Below are 20,937 nucleotides of genomic sequence, written 5' to 3'. Positions count from 1 at the left end.
ATGAATCAAGACAAACTACTTCTGGAATCTACCTCTCCATTAATATAGTGCTTGTTTTCCCCAGTCCAAATCACACTACAGCAAGCGCACTTTACCTGAGTCTGAGTAATAATACCCATTCCAAAACCACCCGGCCCTCTAGGCACTTGTCTAAGGGTCATGTTAGGCTATGCTGCAGTAACAAACAATCCCCCGATCTCAGTGGCTCAACACAATGAAAGTTTATTTATCGCTTTTACAAAATCTGATGAGGGTTGAGCTGCTTTCTATGGCAGCTCTCCTTCTAGTGGTGACTCAGGGATCCAGGCGCCTTTCATCTTGTGAAGTCACTTTTGATTCTTGGTCTCCTTGGTTGTCCCTAGGGGATGAGAGCTGTTCTTAAGCCATTGAGTCTCTGTCTAGTCCTTGAACTCATCTTCGGCAGCCTCAGCAACTCCCAGCTTGGGTTGGGCTGGGTGGTTGGGGTGACGTGGTGTTTATGCTGGTGGTATATGTTCTTCTGAAACCTTCCTGATCCTTCTGTATACTCTCCTAGAAGCTAATTTAGATCTTCCCCAGGGGTTGGGAACCGACATGATGGAAAAACCAATAAGATAAGAAAAAGTTTTAAATACAAATGAGATTTTAAGTTTCTTCACCATGAAGAAGCGGTAGGTGTCATCGTTTGCTGGTTTAGCGTCCTTCTGGCCACAGGTGGTGGCTGGCAATATTACCTTGGTCCTCTCTCCAAGGCCCTTTTCAGCGGAGTCCCAGTGCCAAATGTCTAATTATTGGCACTCTTCTACTTACCAGGAGCACCAGCGTCTTCACCAACTTTTTTCAATTCATCCAGAGTAGTGATTTTATCTGCTTCTTTTAATTTCTGCCCTCTGATTGGGCCCTGTCTCCAGACAGACAAGTTGTTTCTCCACTTTCATTCTTCTGTGGACCATTTACTAACTGTGAGATGCTAGATTGGAAGCTGGCAGAGGATGAAAGACTGACTGTGGGCACTCAGCATTTGAATTCAGGTTATAACACACGACTTATTCAGAGCTTCTTCTCTAAGCCCTGGAAGGCAGAACCAATTGCAGACAGTAAAAGTCTTGACTGTGAGTACAAGGCACCCTGAAAAGCTGCTTGTAAGGCAGGAAACTCAGGGCAGAATTGGAGTTTTGAAGGAAACATCACATCTCAGTTATGCAAATCTCTCTTCTCTGAACTGGGCAACACATGGGGAGTCACTTTTTGGCTCCGTGAGCAGGCTGAGATTTATATCTAACCTATAGGCGGCAGAATAGGTGTGGTGTCCTGGGTGTCCTCAGAGAGGCCCCAGTGCTCCTGGGGGAGGACAGAGCAAGCTGGGGGGATGCAATCTGGCTGTTCCTGTGCCTGATCCTGCCTGTACCTGTGCTTTGTCTGCCTTTCTGAGTTTTGATGACACTGTAAATTAGTTACCAACATTTTAAAAATAGAAGATTTAACCTAGGATAACCAGGATTCCTAGGTTTTCTTGAACAAACTGGAAGGTCTGGTAAAGCTGGGCTTATTCCACATGTCGTTTGGCTGCCGCAGTCCCTACCACTCCCTCTTGCCTCCCAGCTGGCCTGCTTCACTGGTTTACGTTCCATGCCTGGCTGGTAGACGTTGTCTGTGATCCTAGTCTATTCTTTCCCTTTAGCACTGTGGAGAGGAAAATCATAGGGTTCTTTTCAAGCTGCAGTGGCACCTTCAGTTAGGTTTTTCTTAGCTGTGGTGGTGGGAGCAGTAGAAGCAGCTCCCAGGAAGTTTTGGAGGGGTTGGGGGAGTCAGGAGAAGTGACTTAATCACCTCTGCAGGACATCTCAGAAAAGAGCCAGTTTTTCATGGGGCTTTCGTGAGGTTAGTCCCTCCTCCTTCTGCTCCAGATGTTTCTGTCAAGGAATCAAGCTCCTGGACTCATCCCTTCCCATCTTAGAGTGCGCCAGAAATGCCAGAACTGAAGCAAGTAGTACCAGGGCTGCCGCAGGAGAAAAAGATGTCAAGTAATTTAATCATAAGATTAAAGAATTGTTTAATTGCTGTTCTGAGTAATGGGAGTGGTGTCACCGGGAAGAGTCACATGGTGTCCACTGATACAGGACTTGGAGGATTCATCTGGCCCATTACTTCTAGTTGTAAACACTTTGTCTTTTGTTAGAGGTATTGGGCTCTTGTTGAAATACGTGTCATATCTCATCCATACGTGAACTCATAGAATCAGAGAGTAGACTGCTGGTTGCCTGGGGCTGAGAGGTGGGGGGTAGGGGAAATGGGGAGATGTTAGTCAAAGGGTACCAACTTCTGGTTATCAGATGAATGCTTTCTGGGGATCTAATGTACAGCGTGGTGACGCTAGTTAATGATAGTAGAAATACATACGTGTGTACTTGTGTATTTGACAGTTGTTAGGAGAGTCATAGATCTTAAATGTTCTCAGCACACACACAGAAGTGGAAATACTTGGTTTGCTTGTTTTGTTTCGTCGGAGAATGCATCCTTATCTTGAAAATTCTCAGACATTGTCTCTGATTCCTCTCTCCTATTCTCTTCCATTTTCTAACACTACTAGGTGTGGCTCATTTTAAACTTCATGTTTTTAAATTTTTCTCCCATAATTTCTACCACTTTCTTTCCTTAAGCTGCACAATAAGAAATTTCTTCCAGTTTACCATTTTGTTCTTCCGTTGTTTTAATCCATACACTGAAGTTTCATTTTTGAATTTCAGGGACTGTATTTTTTATTTGGTTCTTTTTTCAGACTTCTGTTTTTCATACTATTTTTTTCACAGCCTCCTGATTGGTTTCTTCCCCCCTAATAATATCCTGTTCTGGTCTTTGGTATTATCTCTTCCTCTCCTTGAATATTTTAAATATCCTTGCTTTAAAGTACTCCACCTGATTCGATTATCTCTACTTCTTGAACTGCAGACCCTTCAGTGTGTTGAATTTGCTGCCATTCTTTCGTGGTGGTTTGTTTCTCCGGGGCTTTATAACTTTTTCATTAGCTCCTCTTCATCAGAGGGTTGCTGTACCCCAGGTGTGTCGGCCTCCCTGCAGGGTGGTTTTATATTTGCGGCAGCCAGGATCCTCCAGGTGTCACTGGGACTAGTTTTCCTGTTCATTTCTCAGCTGGGGGTTCCTTTGCCATAAAAGTAGTGAATTATGACTTTGCTCAGGCCTGGAGCTGCAGTTGTTATGGGTGATTCATCTCACTCTTGGCTCTCAGTGGATCTTCCCTCTTTCCCAGGGCAGTGGCTGGAATTTTTCCGTTTTTGATGTTAGCGACAGGGCAGCTCTTCGTAGTGCCCTGATTCATGCAGAGAGCTGCACTCTGGTGCTGGGCCTTGCGGGGCCTGAGGCTCATTGACCTTGTCAGAATCCTGTCCCCAGCGCTTAGGACCTCTGTCAGGTCCTGACACAGGGGGAGCTCTCTGCCGTGAGCTCCTGCTCGCTTCCCACCTTGTCTCTTACATTCATTCATTCATTTGATGTTTTCTTCTTCATTTCTGGCACCTGGAATTTCCCCGCCAGGCTTCCAGTCTTGACTACATATTAACATTTGTTAAAAATTCTACTTTATCCAGCAGTTCTATATGATTAGAGTAAGAGGGGAGTTCTTTCCTTGTCAGCTTGATCCATAATAGTCTTCTGAAGCATTAGATTGTTTTCTGGATTTGCCTAGATCTAATGTCTTCAATTGGATTGACTTTTTATATACCCATGCTCCCCCAGGCTCTTTGAGCATATATATATATATATATATATATATATATATATATATATATATATATATTTATCCTATTGGTTCATAATTCTTAATTTAGTCCCTGCTTGTGTGGCCCTAAACTGGGGCCCTATAGCACAGACACAGGGTGGAGGTGGGAGGGGTTCCTGGCATGAGACCCTCCCCGCCAAGTACCCCAATCCTCAGGTCACTCAGGCAGTTATTCCAGGGGTTAAATTAAATGTCACATGACATCATATTTCAGTGACTGTGGAGACATTCAACAGGGTCCGGGTGACGAAGTTGTTTTCCTCTATGTGGTGCCACTAATTTGCTTCTAGTGAATTCTCTTCAACGAAGGCTTCTCTTTGGCAAACACATTTTCTAATTCCTAATTACTTAATAGTAATTCTCCACAGTAGAAAATCATCTACCGTTGACCCTTGAACAATACAGGTTTGAACTGAGCAGGTCCACTTATACATGGATTGTTTTCGATAAATACGTACAGTACTGTAAATGTATTTCTCCTTCCTTAGGATTTTCTCAATAACGTTTTCTTTTCTCTAGCTTACTTTATTGTAAGGACACAGTATGTAATACCTATAACATACAAAATATGTGTTAACCAACCGTTTATGTTATCAGTGAGGCTTCTGGTCAACAAACAATAGGCCCTTATTAGTGAAGTTTTTGGGGAGTCAGAAGTTATATATAGCACCCTTAACCCCTGCATTATTCAAGGGTCAACTGTGCTTATTGCTGTTTGCAGGAACGTAAGGGAAGAGGTGAAAAATGCTGAGCTGATTTAGCTGAGCTTTTCACAGCTTTTCGGGTTTTCTCATTGAACAATTGTTATTCTGTTCCAACCTTCCCTCAACCAGCCTGATCAACCATGACAATTAACACACACCTGAAATCCTAAATCATGGACCAGAATGACCCAGAAGGGTGTAGCTTAGAGGAAGAACGAGAGGGAAGTGAGAGTTGGTGTGTATTTACTTCCTCCTGGCAAATAACCCCAAATGGGACCTCAGCTCAGTTCTTTCTTCCAGCTGGGAATGTAAGTTCCATGACCCTTCTCTCTATGACAAAATGAGACAGGGATGAAAAGTTTGGGTGGCCCAAAGCATGAGTTATAGGAATCTGACCTGTGCAAGCACAAGCTGCAGGTGAAGATTTGGGAGCAGGAGGAGGGAGTGAAACAAAGGAAAGGCAAGTGGGGAAAGCCTCTAGCTGCTGCCCGTCTGGAGACAACGATGGCCGTTGTGGCCGCAGAGCTGACTATCCAGAGCCAGCTTGTGACGAATGACTGTGGTGGATGGAGCAGGCACTGTTGGTCCCAAAGAATGAAATGGCTTCTTAGAAAGCCAGAGATTGCCTCTTGTGAGGAGGAGGGGAGCCTGTCCAGACCTGCCCTGGAAGCTCACTTTCTTGGCCGGCAGTTAGGCAGGATCCCCTAGTAGTTGCTAAACGTGTTTGCCTTCCCCATGCATATGGCTTCTTTGGATGATAAAGCCTTCCCAGCAGGCCTCTCTGTTAGTGTTTGTTTTTCGTCTTCCGTTCTGATAGAGGCTTCCTGAACATGTCCACAGAACTGCACAGTCTGGTCCAGCCAGCCGTCCTGGCCTTGTGGACGTAGCCCACTCTTGCCCTTACTCCCTGCACTGCAGCTCCACTGGCCTTCCCTCATCTTGGGGCTCTCTATGCTCCCTACTGCCATGGGGCTCATCTCTGGCCAGGATCCTCTTCCCTCTCCCGTTTACCTAGTGAACCCATTTGTGAAAACAGTGTGAGGCCTCGCTTCCTATTTCATTGGTTATATATCAAGCGGAAACTTCTAGAACTATAACTGGGATCTAACTTCCGCCAGGAATGGGCCTACTTGGGATCTCTATTGCAGATTGAAGATGAGATTGCCCAATATTTCAGGAGAAAGACATAGCATTAACCTACTACTGAGATGCAATACTTCCCGCTTTCCAAATTTCCAGACATAATTGTCCATTTGAAAATGGTTGGTTTTTGAAATGATTTCTGTTGCATCGAGGAGAGCTGATAGTTTATCACTGTGATATTTATAAATGAATGAAGATGCAGAAGAACAATTTTCATTCCTTTTCCACTTGGCATTGGCTTGTGTGTCAGCATGTCCTGGTGGACTCTGAGAGGGTTGAAATGAAGGGGCTATGTGATCCTTTGCCCCGAGGCAGCAGCAGAGTTGCCGAAGCGGGTTTCATAGAGTAACTCACATTGTCTGCACTTGACATCACCCACCTTCCTCAGCCCGAAGGGCCTTCCCCTCTGTGCTGCGTGGCTTCTCCATGTTGTCTCCCTCTGAGCGCTGTAGCCCACTTACTTCCTTTGAATCTTCTGTCGATTCCATTCACTCGCACCCTGGTAGATGCTGTCTTACCCCTTTAAGGCTTGAGTAGTTTGGAGAGTGGAGACTATGCTGTTTCTCTTTGTTCTCTCCACTGTGCCCATCCCACAGTAGGTGCCGGGTAAATATTTATTGGTTCCCAGAATACTTGGTTGTTTAAGATGTGGAGACAAAAATGGAAAAATGACTCTTCTCTTCTTTCTCACTAGTTACAAGTTATTCCCAAACTGCGTCCCCTCCTTTGGGTTCCGCCATCTGCTGCCTCTCACAGACAGAGTTGACAGCTTCAATGAGGAAGTTCGGAAACAGAGGGTGTCCCGGAATCGCGATGCCCCTGAGGGGGGCTTTGATGCAGTACTCCAGGCAGCTGTCTGCAAGGTAACTTTTCTTCCTGGTCCTACATCTGCATGGGAGGTCAAGGGGGAGAGCATCCAAGGGGCCGCTGGCACTGCCTGTAGGAAATGGTAGATTTTAATGACCCCAGCATGTGGTTTCTCATCCACTCTTACATCAGAGGGTGAGCTCAGTGAAATCCACAGCAATCAAATCAGCTGGAGCTCAGGAATGGATTGGGGCTGGTGTCCCTGTGTCAGGGTGTGGCTGTGTGCAGTGGGATGCTGTCTTTGCCAGGAGACAGCTGTTCTGTGTTTATGCAATTGGCTTTTTTTTCTTTTTCTTTTTTTTTTTTTATCTTGTCAGGGGAGAAAAAGGAAAGGTCAAGCCAAATGCTTAGAAGTTTATAGAGCTTTCTGGCCCAATTTTGGTAAACCTTAAAGATTGCTCTATTGGGGAATCTAGCTGTAAAGGAGACTTGCACGTCATCTTTGGTTGCATTTCTGTTTGTTTTTCTCCTGCTGCTCTGTGATATATGAATCTAGAGGGAGGGCATAGACTTAGGTCAGAAATGAACTCATGCTTTGAGAGGTTCCAATCTCAGCAAAATATATCATTGGAATGTGGGTAATAACTTATTCTTAACATCATTTTCTATTGTCAAAAGAAACCAATAACAATAACAAAACATAAAAATAAAAATCACTCTTGAATTTGCTATCCCAACCCGTACTTTCAAAAATTTTCTCTAGTGGTCATCATAGAGCATGTATAATTGGCAATGCTTTCTTGAAACTTTAGGCAGGCTTGGCAGTAGGGCGGTGATTGGGACTCATGTTCGGGCGATGGTTGGGGAGGGAGGCTTGGACTCAGTTTAGAGAAACTGCAATCGTCGGCTGCTATTCATTCGTTTACTAGGTGATAAGCACTTAATTGTCCACTTACATGTTTCTGACGCTAGACGACTGTGTTCAGTGTGTCACACTCTCACTTTTCCTCCATTTAATCCTTGACAGGGTGATAAGAGAGCCATGGTCATCCTTTCTGAAATAAAAACCCGAAATGGTAGGTAGAGAGGGATAAGGGGAAGGAAAAATGTGAAGGAAGCAGCACCGTCTCCTGTAGTCCTCTTCTCGGTCCCACCTTGGTTCCACTCGTCGTTCGCTGCATCCTTGGGGCCACCGGGGGAGGAAGGTCTCACAGTGGCCCCCTCTCCAGGATGGCTACAGAGTGGGCCCTTCCCAGCTGCTGGCAGAGCCAAACATGCAGAGGTCCCTGATGCTTTGTAGCAGTCCAAGAAAGCCAGATGGGACACAGCTAGAATGTGTTCAGCTCTTAATCTTTCAAAGATGTTACAAAATAGTTTATAGATTTGCTTCAGAGAGAAAAATTGTATTTTGACTGGCATTCAGACATTGATTGCATGAGGCGTTGTCTTCACAGACATTCTGCCAAATTTCACTTCTTGGCAGGGATGAATAGTAGTGCAGGGAAAACAGAGTATACCTCTCTTCTCCTCATCTTGAGAATTTTGTGGGTTTTCTTTTTGGGGGAAATAAATCACCCTTAAGGCTTAGGGGAAAGAACCCAATGACAGGCCTAAGCAGTGTCCAGTTATATTAATTCTGTGTAATTAGATTAATCAGAAAGGCATGATTGAATGCTTGAAGCACAGTGGTCTTTGAGAAACCATTTGAGTTCCTCTTGTGTTTACCTCTTGTGCCGACCCAGACTCATGAAAATATTCTCCCCTTTGAAAACTCAGCATTTCAAGACAGAGCATGTCAGAGGAGATGCTGGCAGGTTTCTTAAATGCATTGCCTTGTACCTCATATGAGAATTAGTGTTGGTCAGAGGCGCTCTGTTGACATGTTCTCTTCTTCCCCACCATGGCCCTTTGCAATAGAGAATACCTGCAAAGTTACTAATTGCTTGGAATTATGTAGTCTGTGAGCCACGAGCTTCTCCACCTTTGCTTTTCCTTTGTGCTGTCAGTTTATATTGGGATACATGGAAAGCAATTTCTTTTTCACTTGAAATCACCTATTTATAACAAATGTCATCCTTCCTGGTTCACCACAGCCTTCCTTATAGTAGTCAAATATTAAATAGAGATTATGGCCTACCTTTTGATGATGACTATGCAGCAATCATACCTTTAAAGAATATTGAAGGACTTGAATAATGCTTAAGATAAATTAAGAGGGCAGTGGAAAGCAAGTGATAAAACACTAAGAACAGTATGATCCTATTTTGCAAAGAAAAGAAAGAGAAATATTGGAAATACGGAGACCAAAGTTACCACAGTAGTTGCCTCCAGTGATAGGATTATGTATGTGTTTCATTTTTTTTCTTTGTGGTTTTTAAAATTTTATATTTATCTAAATTCTCGCAATGAATATGTATGATTTGTTTATTCTGGAACCTTTCAAATATATAAAAATAGAGAGAATGGTGACATTAAACCCTATGTACCCATTGTCTATCTTTAAGTGTCACAACTCACGGCCAATCTTGTTTTATTTGTTTTGTCCCCTATTATTTGAAGGAAATCCCGGATGTCATTTGTTTCAATGATATTTAGATTTTTAACGATAATTAGATTTCAATAATTAGATTTGGAAGTTTCAATAATAATTAGATTTCCATTTCAATAATTAGACTTTTAATTTCAATGGTACTTTTTTTTATTTTTAAGTTGTTTTTTTCTTGAAGTCCTGGGCATCCCTTCCTTTGTTTACTGAATGTTCTGCCTCCTCCTGATTTGCCCAGATTAAAGGCCCTTCCACGTAATCCTGCAAACCGAATGTGACAGAGCCAGCAGGCCTGGAAACTCTGCCGTTGGAGATGAGCCTCCCACAGGCCGGAGCGGCTGTGCCACCGGCCTGCCGCAGCACAGGCCCGCAGCTGATAACAGGCCTATCTCACAGCCCACGGGGGCTCTTTGTTCTGGTTCCTTTCTCACTCTGGTTTCCCTGGGATCAACTGTTAGTTAATCAACTTGTGAGACTTAAGGGTATGGGGTGTTCACATGATCAACCTCAAGTCCCACCTCTATGGCCTGCTCTGTATTTCTCGGAAAGCTGTTCTTTGCAAACAGAAGGAAACTGTTTCTATTTAGGATTCTATTTAGGATAATGACTGTTTCTATGAGTGGAAGCTCTGAATTGCTGTCTTTCCCCCAGCAGGTCACATTGCTGTGAGAGGCCATCTAATAACATTCATAGCTGAGGAATGCCTGTCATCAGTGCAGGCATTTTTGTTCTGATGTGTCATACCCAGCTGGGTTGGAATGAGGGAATGTCACTGCCCTTCATTTCTCTTCTTTAATAAGTAGAAACCTATTATTGAACCTGTTTATACTTTTTCTTGGTCAGAATAATCGTTTCTCCCATTACCACTTTTCTTGCTCTCCCAGGATTTTCTAGAACTTGATTCTAAGTTGTTTATTCTGCAGTTGTATAGGTGGAAGTATGATGCATGGTTCAGATTGGCACTATGGCTGTTTTCCAGTTTTTCCAAACAGGGAGTGCCTTTAGCCTGGGGAGACGGGAGGAGTGGCCAAGGAGCTCTGTTCCAAGTTGCCAGTCACCACTTGGCTTCTTTTCTTCATGGCACTCAGCTTAAAGAAGTTACCTGCAAATTTGAGCTTGGCTGGGAACATCCTGTCTGCACAGGGGTCCACGGGCTGCTTTCTCCCGTGAGATAGAAAACGAGATCTAAGCCACCCACAGCATTTCCCTGTTGGCCTCAGCTTTGAGCACCCTCGCATTTATCCTCCACATCCTTCAGACAGATTTTCTGTTTGAATCTCGAATCTCTCATTTTGCATTGTGTGTTAAGTTTTTAAAGCACTGTATGCCCTCTCAGAAACAGGCAGATGAATAAGTTTCAAAGCAAAGAAAGTAAGTTTACATGCTGAGTGAACCATCTTGGAGTGGATTGGGCCCTTTATTCCTTTACTGGTGAGAGCATCCTGATATGCAATGGGGACCACAGCCCCGGGCAGCTGGAGGGACACCTTCACTCAGGCAAGACTTTCTCCATGGACCTCGAGAGGCAGAACAATAGCTGCCCTCACTGGACCATCATCCATGCTCCAGATGTTTTGTATACATCATCTCTGATTCTCACAACTGTTCCTCAGTATATGGGTGGTAGTTGTCTCCTATAGGTGACAAAGTGAGCAGCACAGGGATTCATTACACTCACTTTTAGTAAAGAGTATTGCCAGGATCAGAACCAGATCTGGTTGATTCTAAAGCCCATGCTTTCTCCACTCCCTGGTGCCTGGGCACTTTGGGAAGTAGCACAGTGCTGTGCAGAGGGGGAGGACTCCACGTAGTCATGTCCCGATTCAAGCCTGTCTCTTCTGCTACTGACAGGCTCCCTGGAGGCCAGCTGACCTCTCGGGACCTCAGAAAGCTCATCTGGAAAATGCAAGAAAATGGGATTGGAGGGACATCTGCAGGATGTCCTCCAGCTGTGCTGGTCAGTGCTGCTTTCCACAGAGGACTGTCACAGCCCCACCCCCTTTGCTCAGTGCCCTTGATTTTGCTTTTTTGTCTCTCCTGGTTTAGGTTTGAGCCTCCGGCTGAGTGATAAAAGATGGCATGGAGTCAGGCATGACTATGAGAGGTTTCCGCTCTGCACCCTCCCCTCTTCCAGCCTCCTGCAGAGTTGAAATGGTTCTTTTGGCTTGTTGCTTGCTTTCTTTTAGACCTCAGACTTTTATCGTTTTTCTGAGCATGAGTTGAGAAATGTAGGGAATTGCTCTTCTTTCCTCGAGGTAGGCAGCCAGCCACCCCTGACACCTGTGTGTCACCTGAAGGGACTCCCCCATGTGTTTTCTCTCGCTCCCTGGGTTATCAGCAGGCACGACCCGTTTCTGCTAGCAGATAGACTCACAGTTTCTGGGGCTTGATCCAACCCAACCTGTTTGCTCTTCCTTTGGTTCAGGGTCTTGGTGAAATACCATGAAAGTTTTGAATTTCTCTGTGGCCTGCAGAAGCTACAGGGGGCTGTGTATGTAGGTTTGCAGGCCCTCTGCCCATGCAGCGTTTTTATTGGAGGTGGCGAAGGTTCTCCTAGACTTTCTGTTTGGCAGATGGTTATGGTTAATGTGCACTTTTGAATCACTCGACTGTTTTCATCCTTGAGGTGCTGTTTCTCTGTTGCCTCCTGCCTGTAAACTGTGCTATGGGCTTCACTGCCCTGCTCACAGCTGCTGCTTCTGACAAGAAGGGTGAGAATTGACTGAATTACAACTCAGAATTATCAACAGAGCACACGTGAGAATTCACATCTCTCTTTTATCTTCCAGCATAAACCTCTCTTGCCTGCTTAGAAGGTGTCTACACACCTTGGCTCCGCTGGCTGATGATGGCAGGGAAGAATCATCCTGGGGAAAGTTAAGAGTCCCCTTTGATGACTGAGGCTATGTAGTTTTGTACCTGGCGAGAATGTCAGTTTTTCATTGCCGGTGATGGGCTGCATTTTGCTTTAAATGTCCATTTGGCAAAGAGGAAAAGAGACCAGGATTATTCCTGGGCCCTCTGGCTCTGCTCTCCCCAGCTTCCATCCCTGGCTTTGGTGTTGCAGCCACAAGGACTTTGAGTCCATTACTCTGACTCTGGGAGGCCCTTTGCACAAGCTCCTTCCTCTATGTGGAGTATTTCTCCCCTGTATTCCGGCTTTTTTTTTTTATTATTATTAATAGGCTTTATCGTGTAAGACCAGTTTTAAGTTTACAGCGAAATTAGGCAGAGAGTACCGAGTACCTCACAGCCTCTGTCCCCCGCCCCACACAGCCTCCTCCATTGTCAGTGTTCCCCAGCAGAGAGGAACACTGGTTACAACTGATGAGCCTACATGGACACATCATTACACCCAAAGTCTGTAGTTTACACTGGGGTTCACCCCTGGTGTACGTCCTGTGGGTTTGGACAAGTATGTAATGACATGTGTCTCCTATTATAGTATCAGGCAGAGTCATTTCAGTGCTCTGGAAACCCGCTGCCTATGTCGCCCTCCCTTCTCCCCTGAACCTCCTTTCCTTTTAATGTCTAACCTATGGCTGCTGACAGTTCAGACCTCCGCTTCCTTGTGTATGGGTCAGGGAAGCCTTCCTTAATCGAGCCTCCCGACTAGGTCAGAGTCCCCGAGCAGCAGGCGTTGGGCACATCCACTCCAGTTACCATTGTATTGTTATTGGAGCCACTCTTGAGTGATGTCTGCCTCCCCTTTGAGACATAAGCTCCCTGAAGGTAGGGACCCTGTCTCTTTTCTCACCACCGTATATCCCCAGCACTGAGCTCACTGCCTGGCACAGAACAGCGTCTCCTTAAACATTTGGTGAACGAGCAGATGCTTTGTTCTCACAGGCTTCTTTATGCTTCTGAAGTTCAGGTCCCTCAGGTCCACCTCCAAGCCCATCCGTCCTCCCATCCCACCGGGCTGCCTCCGTGTCACAGGGCTTCACACATGTCCATTAAAGCAGAAGGACTATAACTTGGCAGTACTTTCCAACTCAGTATTTATCAAGTGACCAGTGAGTGCACAGGGGCAGGTATTATAGAGAAAATTAAAAGATGAGAAAAAGTTTCTGTCCTCCGGGATCTGATTTGAGCTGCAGATTTCCCAGAAAGCAAACGTTAGATGGAACCATATAAACTTATTGGCATTTGGCTATCAAATATTTGACTCTTGATAGTTTCTCCTACAAAAAGAGAAAACTCCTGTGGTTCAGCTTTATATGTTGCAAATGTTTCTCTTCCTCGATTCAGATTGGCCTCTCCAGAGAGGCCACATCAGACTCGTCCTACTGCGTGAGGCTGGGGCTTGGGCTCCAGATGAATGTCTAAATCCTGAGTCATAGGCCAAGATTTCTTTTCCCCAAGGGAAGAAATACTACACTTTTGCCCTCCTTAAGTTTAACCACAGAAAAGATTTTTTGAAAAGATTTTTCATTGCGAAGTATAGATAGAGGCATGGAAAACTACTAATGAGAACATGTCTATTGTCAGGAAGTGATGGTGAAAGGCTTGAATGTCAGCACGACTGGGGAAGCCAATCACAGAGGAATCTAACCTTGGTTTTCATTATGTGCTGTGTTGGAATTCTGACTCCTTGGTCCCCAAACTCAGATCTGGTGTGGGGACTGCCCACTGGCTGGTCATGTTGGTCCCCTTTCCTTCCTTCTCTTGTCCCCCAAAGCTGTTCTCTGTCTCAGTGCTTGCCTAAAAGGTTAATGTCCAGTGTTTTATTATGACTTTTGAAAAATTGGTCGAGTACTTACTGTGTGCAGGACACCTGTTAGGTGCTGTGAGGGGTGCACAGGTGAATAAGCCACAGTTCCTGTCCCGTGGGCGTCACTCCAGTTGGAAGACAGATGCCTGTATAACAACCTCAGGTACCAGCAGAGTGCAGAGACTCTGGGGGAGGTGTGGCCCTTAGGACCCAGTGGTTGAATCACAGCATTCGTGTCCTTCAGGGGGTCACCTTGGCCTCTCTGCCTCCCCGTGTTTGCCCTGAGGCTCTGACGCTGATGACATTATTGATTACTGTTGCCTGAATGCTTTGTGAGTGCAGGCTGTATGCCAGGCGCTTCACAGAAGGGATTTCAGTTAATCCTTTGGAGGTGGTTCCACTCTCCTATTTTGGTGAGGAAGCAAGCCTAGAAAGGCTGAGTAACTTCGCAAAGGTCTTACACCTCGAAATGACAGAGCCAGAGATGGACCTGAACCCACCAAGTCCAGAGTGCTTCATCTTGACCTTAGAGTGCCTGCCACAGGGAGGGAGAAGTGGGAGGACTGCGCTTCCACGCAGAGCAAAGTCCTCAGCTAAGGAACCATTCCAGTTTCCCATGTGACCCAGTTTGCATCTGGTAGGGCAGGACTGAGTCGGTCCCAGGGAAAGACAGTTGCATGTGCTACTGATCTCTGGAACTAAGAGTAGCCTGTTTATCAGAAACAGTTGTCACATGGCTCTGCCAACCCGTGGGATTTTCCAGAGAGACCACTAGTCCCATCCCAGGTCAGTGTGCTGATGGAGCCCAGCCCTTTGAGTGAGCTGATCTTTGCTCTTGACTTCCCTGTCTGTGAAATGGGAACGCTGATGTTTGCGTTCTCATTTGTAATTCATCGGGCGTCTCGGAACTATGGGTTCTGCCCTTGGTCTCACACTATAGTACTATAGTACTATAGAGACACTGTTTTAGATGTAATGGGTCCATTTCAGCAGTGAGGGAGCATGTGGCCGGTGACTCTTCAGTGACAACTGGGGCCCATGGGCCGTGTCTAGTCAGAGGAGCTGTTTGTTTGGGTGACCATTAATTTTAATTTGAAAAACTGACCTTGAGATCAGAAAACCCAGTCATTTAAAGCTAGTATTTCTGTCCTCAACGAAACTGCTCCCTGGATAGCATCTTGATTCTAGGTCTCCCTTGTGTTTTGAATACCGTTGACCAGAGATAGTACCTTGAGTGTTGTCTCTGGACAAGCAAGCCAAAGCGAGCAAGCCAGCCCACATTCAGGTGGCACCTATGTTTCCTAAGGCAGCTGAGTGGGGCCCCCGCCTTTCTCAGATTCCCAGGAATCGGTGTTCCAGGCCCTCCCCTGCACTCTCCCTGCCTCTCTCACTTGTCATGCTCTGCCATGGTCCCTGTGTCAGCAAGTCACTGTGAAATGCATCTGGGGACCCACAGGCTTCAGGTGGATTCAGGTCGCAAGATTCAGCTTCCAAACATAGGACACGCCCTCCAGGGCCTGCAGGCCAAAGTCCCAGGCCTGTTTCCTCTGCTCGGCCAGACTGCACCGAGGAGACTACGTCTGCCTTGGGGGCTGTGTTTAAGACAGACATCGATAGCAAGAGAGCAGGGGGGCGGGGAGTGGATGGTGCCTGGAAACTATGTCCTCGGGGAGTGGTTAATGGTTAACCCGGAGGAGAGACACCACAGGAAGGCGCGGATGACCTGACCTCAGATATCATTACAGCAGAGAGAGGGATAGACTTCTGGCTGTACCAGGGCACGTACCAGGGTAACACAGGAAAGCAGTTTTGAATACAACATAAGGAAGAATTTTCTAACAAAGATGACTGTTCGGTAAGAGCAAGCTGCCAGATGTGGCCGTGGGTATATGAGGGCGTGCCAGACGAAAGATGCCTGCTTTGGCTGGAGCTCGGACGAGCCAATCTCTGGGGTTCCTTCCAAACTTCAGGTGCTACTATTTCCTCTGCCCAGTAACCCCTGGTGCTTTTGTTCTGCAGTAGTCCCATTCTAGCCTGTCTTCTGTGGTTCTCATCAGTCGATCTTCTAAACTGCATTTGTCCTTGGCCACCATGACCATGTACACTCATTTGTGTGTCAAGCACAGCTTGCTTTGAACTGCTGCCTAGGAAAGCTTTCCCTGGCTCCCAGTGGCTTTCCCATGGAGCCACCTTGCCATGTGGGTAAAAGTCCAGATGGGGTGGGGCAGCTGTTCGGGGGATCCAGGGACCGATTAGAGGTGGGCGGAGGAGGGTAAAAGCCTGTTCTTGGTCCCTTGAATGACCTTCCTCCTTTGTCAGACCTTACAGTTCCTGAGTGTGACTCCTTCCAACCCAAAAACCAAATTGCCCCCTAAGCCAGAGGCTCATGTCCTCAAAGAGAAAAACCACATCCTTATTCCCTAGCCCTGTTTCTCTCTCTCCCCAGCCCCACACTCTCTGGGGCCAGATGTTGGAAGTGAACAAGCCAGCAAATCTGCTTTCATTCTTGGGAGGAGCCAGTTTCTGCTTATCTTCTCAAAGGCTGGAAAGCTTGGCCTTCCATATCCATTCTGCTTCCCATTTCCGTGGACCACTGCTTTGACTTCCCTATTTTACAGAGTCCCACATCCCCCAGATGGACTTTCAGACCTGGCTGTGCAGGTCCTCCCGCAACCATCCCACTGGCTGCTCTGGCCCCCTCCCCACCCCCACCCTTCTGAGCTTGTATCAGATGAGCCTGTGATCCTGCCTCCACCCTTTCTACAATTCCCGTTAGTTTTCTCATATCTCAGCACATGGCAGATGACTGGATTACATGTTTTCACTTAAGATAGCCCCATAATGCTTCTCTTATCTACATGTGTAAAAGAAGATGTTTATTAGACTCCAAAGCATATTAAATAGATGGTGGAACTGTGAGTTATGTGATTGAAGACTTGCAGACATTGTGAGGGAGGTTTTTTTGGTACCCAACCCTGATTTCATTTATGTCTTCATTCATTTGCTCATTCCTCAGTGAGTGCCGAGGATGGGCCAGGGTGCTCTGATTGTTCTGGGACTGGGCCCCGCACCCCTTTCTCTCTTCCCTCAGCTCCAGATCTCTGCTGCTTTCTGAGGAGAGAGTAGAGTTTGGGCAAATTCTCTGCTGAGTTTCTATCCTGAGAAAGTCCTCTCTGGCCCCAGCCCTGGTTGGACTGGTTGGTTCCCACAAAACTAGAGGGTTTGCTTCCTGCAACCTGGATGGAATCAGAGATGTGGGCGTGGTGAAGGCTCCCCCAGCCACTCATTACTTCTGACACGTGTGTCCAGAGTCCATGGATGGCTGCTTTTCACCTAGCATGGCCACCTTCCCGCGTACCTGGCTCACCTGAAATAGCTGGAGTAAAGGTGGTCACAGAGCACATCCCCCTGGGCTGGCAGAATGCAGGTTGCTGGCCAGGACGGAGGTCATCCATGGGCTTTGCCTGCTCGCACAGTGATTAGGAAGGCAGGGGACACGGCAGCACAGCCTGGAGGCTTCAGCTCAACACAGGTCATGAGAATGGACTATAAGAGAGAACTGACAGTTTGGGATTGGACAGGAGCTGTGGGGAGGAGACCAGGGAAGTAAGATGAAAAAGACAAATCCAGGGTTTCTAGACGAGGCGTTTGATGGTCCCACTGTCAGAAATGGGCAAGCCTGGAGAGACAGCTGATTCAGGGGGAAGTTGGTGTAGCAACCTCAGATAAGTTGAGTTCCGGGTGACAGCTGACACAGATCATTTGGCTTTTGGCACAGATCTGGGAGTAAAGCTCAGGAGAGAAATCAAGTGTGTGTGGGGGAGGGAGGGGGAGGGACGGTACGTGAATGGGAATTGTCCAAGCAGATGCATGAACTTGGATAAATCTCCACAGGGGAGAGAGTTACCTTTGACTTCATCCAACTGCTGGGAAAAGAGATGGAGTCAGCCAGAGTGGACGGGGGGTTGAATGGTGCCATGTCCCAGAAGCCAAGGGCAGGAGGGCTCCAAGGAGGCCCTGGTCAGCAACAGAGTGGCCACCACAGTGAGGTCTGTGGGATGAGAGGGAACCTCAGCGTGTGATTCTCAACCTTGGCTGCACGTTAGGTGTTAGAGTCACCTGGGGAGCTTTAAAAGCCCCAGTGACAGGGCTGCAGGTCAGCCCAGTTACATCTGAACCTCTGGGCTTCAGTACTGTGAACACTCCCTAGAGGGGCCTCGAGTGCTGCCAGGACACGGAGCCCTGTGTGTGAGGGATGGAGACGGGACTCAGAACCCCTATCTGAGAGGGGAGACAGAGAGGAAAAGTCACCTGGAGAGGTCAGATTTTAAGGAATTGAGAGGATTTACAGGCAATCATTTTGCTCGGGGAGAGAGAGAGAGAGAGAGAGAGAGAGAGAGAGAGAGAGAGGGAGGATGCGAGATTGGTGGAGTAGCTGGGTCAAAAGAAAGGCTAAAAGTGAGTCAGTAGCAGATTTTTAGGCACATGGAAAGGAAGCAGAGAAGGAACAATCCTCTAAAGAGGGTGGGATTTGGGGACTGCGTTTCCTGGGGCAGGGAGGAGCACTCCTTCCGTTGGGACAGTAAGATCAAAGAGGCCAGGAGGTTGCCCCCCTTATTTATGAGGCATGCTAAGGCTATGGAACCAGACACAGTGAGAGACTGGAATAGATGAAGATGCAAGTCCTGTTACCTGTCTCTGTTGTTGAAAAAGAAAGGTGAGGTCACCTCCTGAGTGCATGTGAGAACTGGGAGTTTGAAGGCTGCCATTGACCTTGTGGTGAATTTGATGCAGATTTGACTAGCGAACAAAGAAAAGTTAAGTGACTCGCAGACTTGGCCAGACGGGAGTCCAGCCTGTTTCCGTGCCGCCCAACCCTGACATTTTCATCTGAGGGCTGACCTCTATCACATTGAATGTAATTGGCTTTAAAAATTTTTGTTTTTACTCAGAGACATGGAGAAAAGTTTAGCCAAACAAATAGGTCTGTTTTTATTTCTCTTAAAATAGTTTTTATAAAAAGAGAATATATACCGTATTTTGCCATGTGTAGTGCTCACATTTTTGCCCAGATTTGTGAGGGAAAAATAAGGATGCACATTATACATGGGTAGTACTAATTCCTTATCTATATAAATGTTTTAAATTCTTTTATTTATGCTTATGAGTTAAAAGTGTAACTCTAGAAATCAATAACGATATCTGTATGCAAAATAATATCCTGGAATATGATAATCGGTTTAGTTGAACTTACGGACAAATGTGCAACAATAAAGAATTCTTGGCCTTCTATGATGCATAAGTATCATAATTTTGTTACTGGCACATAAAATTTCTTGTACGTTTATCTGTTCTTGTGTTTTGTAATTATTTGTTACATAAAATTTCTTGTACCATAAAGTTAAAAAAAATAAATGTTAAAATTCCTTTATAATGCAAAACACAAGTACCCAAATGTAAACAAATAAAAGTTTAAATTAAAACAAAAGATTTTTTTTTCTCCTGAAAGTTTGGGCCAAAGACGTTGGTGCGCATTGTACACGGGAGCTCATTATACATGGCAAAATAGTATTCAATCTAAACATGTAGAAAATGCTGATAACCAGACAGGAGATGAAAATCGCCCATACCCTTACAGCCCTAGAATAAGATTGCGTGCTTCGGGGTTACAGACTTATGTCACAGATTTTCAACTCCGTGGGAATACTGCTGACAATAACTGTCAATTCTGGACTGTTTCTTACTGAGGTGGCTGCTCCTTGTAGATCATTTTGTTTACTCCACTCAATAGCCCTATTTCACGGGTACTATTATTATCTCCACCTTAGAGCTGAGAAGTTGGGACTGGGAAAGATTAAGTGACTTGTCCAAGCTCATAAAGACAAGCCGAGGCAGATGTGGGGCTGAACAGAGATTTGCCAAACATCTGAGCCCAAACCCCTAACTGCTATGAGGATACTGCCACTGGACAAAGAACCACGGACAAGTGATATTTCCAGCACATTGATGACACTCACTCTATTCATGTAATTTACTGTATTCAAATAACTTTTTGAGCAAACCAAAGCTTCTTAAGAAAAACAACAACAAAAAAACCCAAAACAGATTTTGAGGTATAATTGATGTACAACAAACTATACATATTGAAAGTGTACAATTTGAAAATTTGACATATATACACACACCTGTGACACATATATACACCACAATCAAGATAATGCACATATCCTTCTCCCCCAGAGGAGTATCTTCTTTGTCATTTCTCCCTCCTGTGCCACCTGCCCCCTTACCCCAGGCAGTCTTCCGTCACTGCATATTAGTATGCATTTGCTAAAATTTTATAAAAATAGTATATACTCTGTTTTTGGCCTGGTTTATTTCACTCAGCACAATTATTTTGAAATTCAACCATGCTGTTGCATGTCTTCATTCATTCCTTTTGTTACTGAGTAGTATCCCATTGTATAGATAGATGTACCACAGTCTATTTATCTCTCCACCTGTTGATGGATATTTGGATTGTTTTGGATATTTGGTAGTTTTTGCCTGTTATAAATAGAGCTGCTATAAATGTTCGTGTTCAAGTCTTCGTATGGATGTATGCTTTTGTCTCTCATAGACCAGTATCTAGGAGTGGGATGGCCAGGTCATTGGACAGTTGTTTGTTTTACTTCTTAAGAAACTGCTAGTGTTTCCAAGTTAACGTCCACCACTTTACATTCCTACTGGCACGATTTCATTTCTTCCACATTGCCATCAACATTTGGTGTTGTTAGTCTTTTTAAGTTTTTAATGGAGGTATAATTGATATAACATTATATTAGTTTTGGGAGTACAGGGTAATGATTCAGTATTTGTGTATGTTGTGAAATTTTCACCACAATAAGTCCAGTCAACATCTTTTGCCACACATAGTTACAAATTTTTTTTTCTTGTGGTGAGAACTTTTAAGATTCACTTCCCTAGCTACTTTCTAATATGCAACACAGTGTTATTAACTGTAGTCAACTCGCTGTGCATTACGTTCCCATGACTTATTTATAACTGGAAGTTTGTACTTTTTGACCCTCTTCACCCATTTCGCATTTTTAATTTTAGCCATTCTTTTAGGTGTATGATAGAATCGCTCGGGCTGGCCCTGTGGCTCAGGTGGTTGGAGCGCCCTGCTCCTAATGCTTAGATCGTCAGTTCGATTCCCACATGGGCCAGTGAGCTGCGCCCTCTACAGCTAAGATTGTGAACAATGGCT

At 45.5% G+C, this 20,937-nt stretch overlaps 1 protein-coding gene across 1 annotated transcript in view; it reads left to right on the top strand.

The window, feature by feature from the left end:
• ITGB5 (integrin subunit beta 5) overlaps positions 1 to 20,937 on the top strand; it is a 120,125-nt gene that overhangs the window by 33,086 nt on the left and 66,102 nt on the right. Inside the window, exon 5 of the mRNA XM_033129388.1 lies at positions 6,317 to 6,485. Coding sequence (XP_032985279.1) covers positions 6,317 to 6,485 — 169 coding nt within the window. The remainder of the gene's footprint in view (positions 1 to 6,316; positions 6,486 to 20,937) is intronic.

The sequence above is a fragment of the Rhinolophus ferrumequinum genome, chromosome 2 (assembly GCF_004115265.2).
Source record: "Rhinolophus ferrumequinum isolate MPI-CBG mRhiFer1 chromosome 2, mRhiFer1_v1.p, whole genome shotgun sequence".
NCBI classification, from domain to species: domain Eukaryota; kingdom Metazoa; phylum Chordata; class Mammalia; order Chiroptera; family Rhinolophidae; genus Rhinolophus; species Rhinolophus ferrumequinum.
The sequence above is the reverse complement of the archived record's forward strand: the minus strand, read 5'-3'. Positions and strand labels throughout refer to the sequence as shown.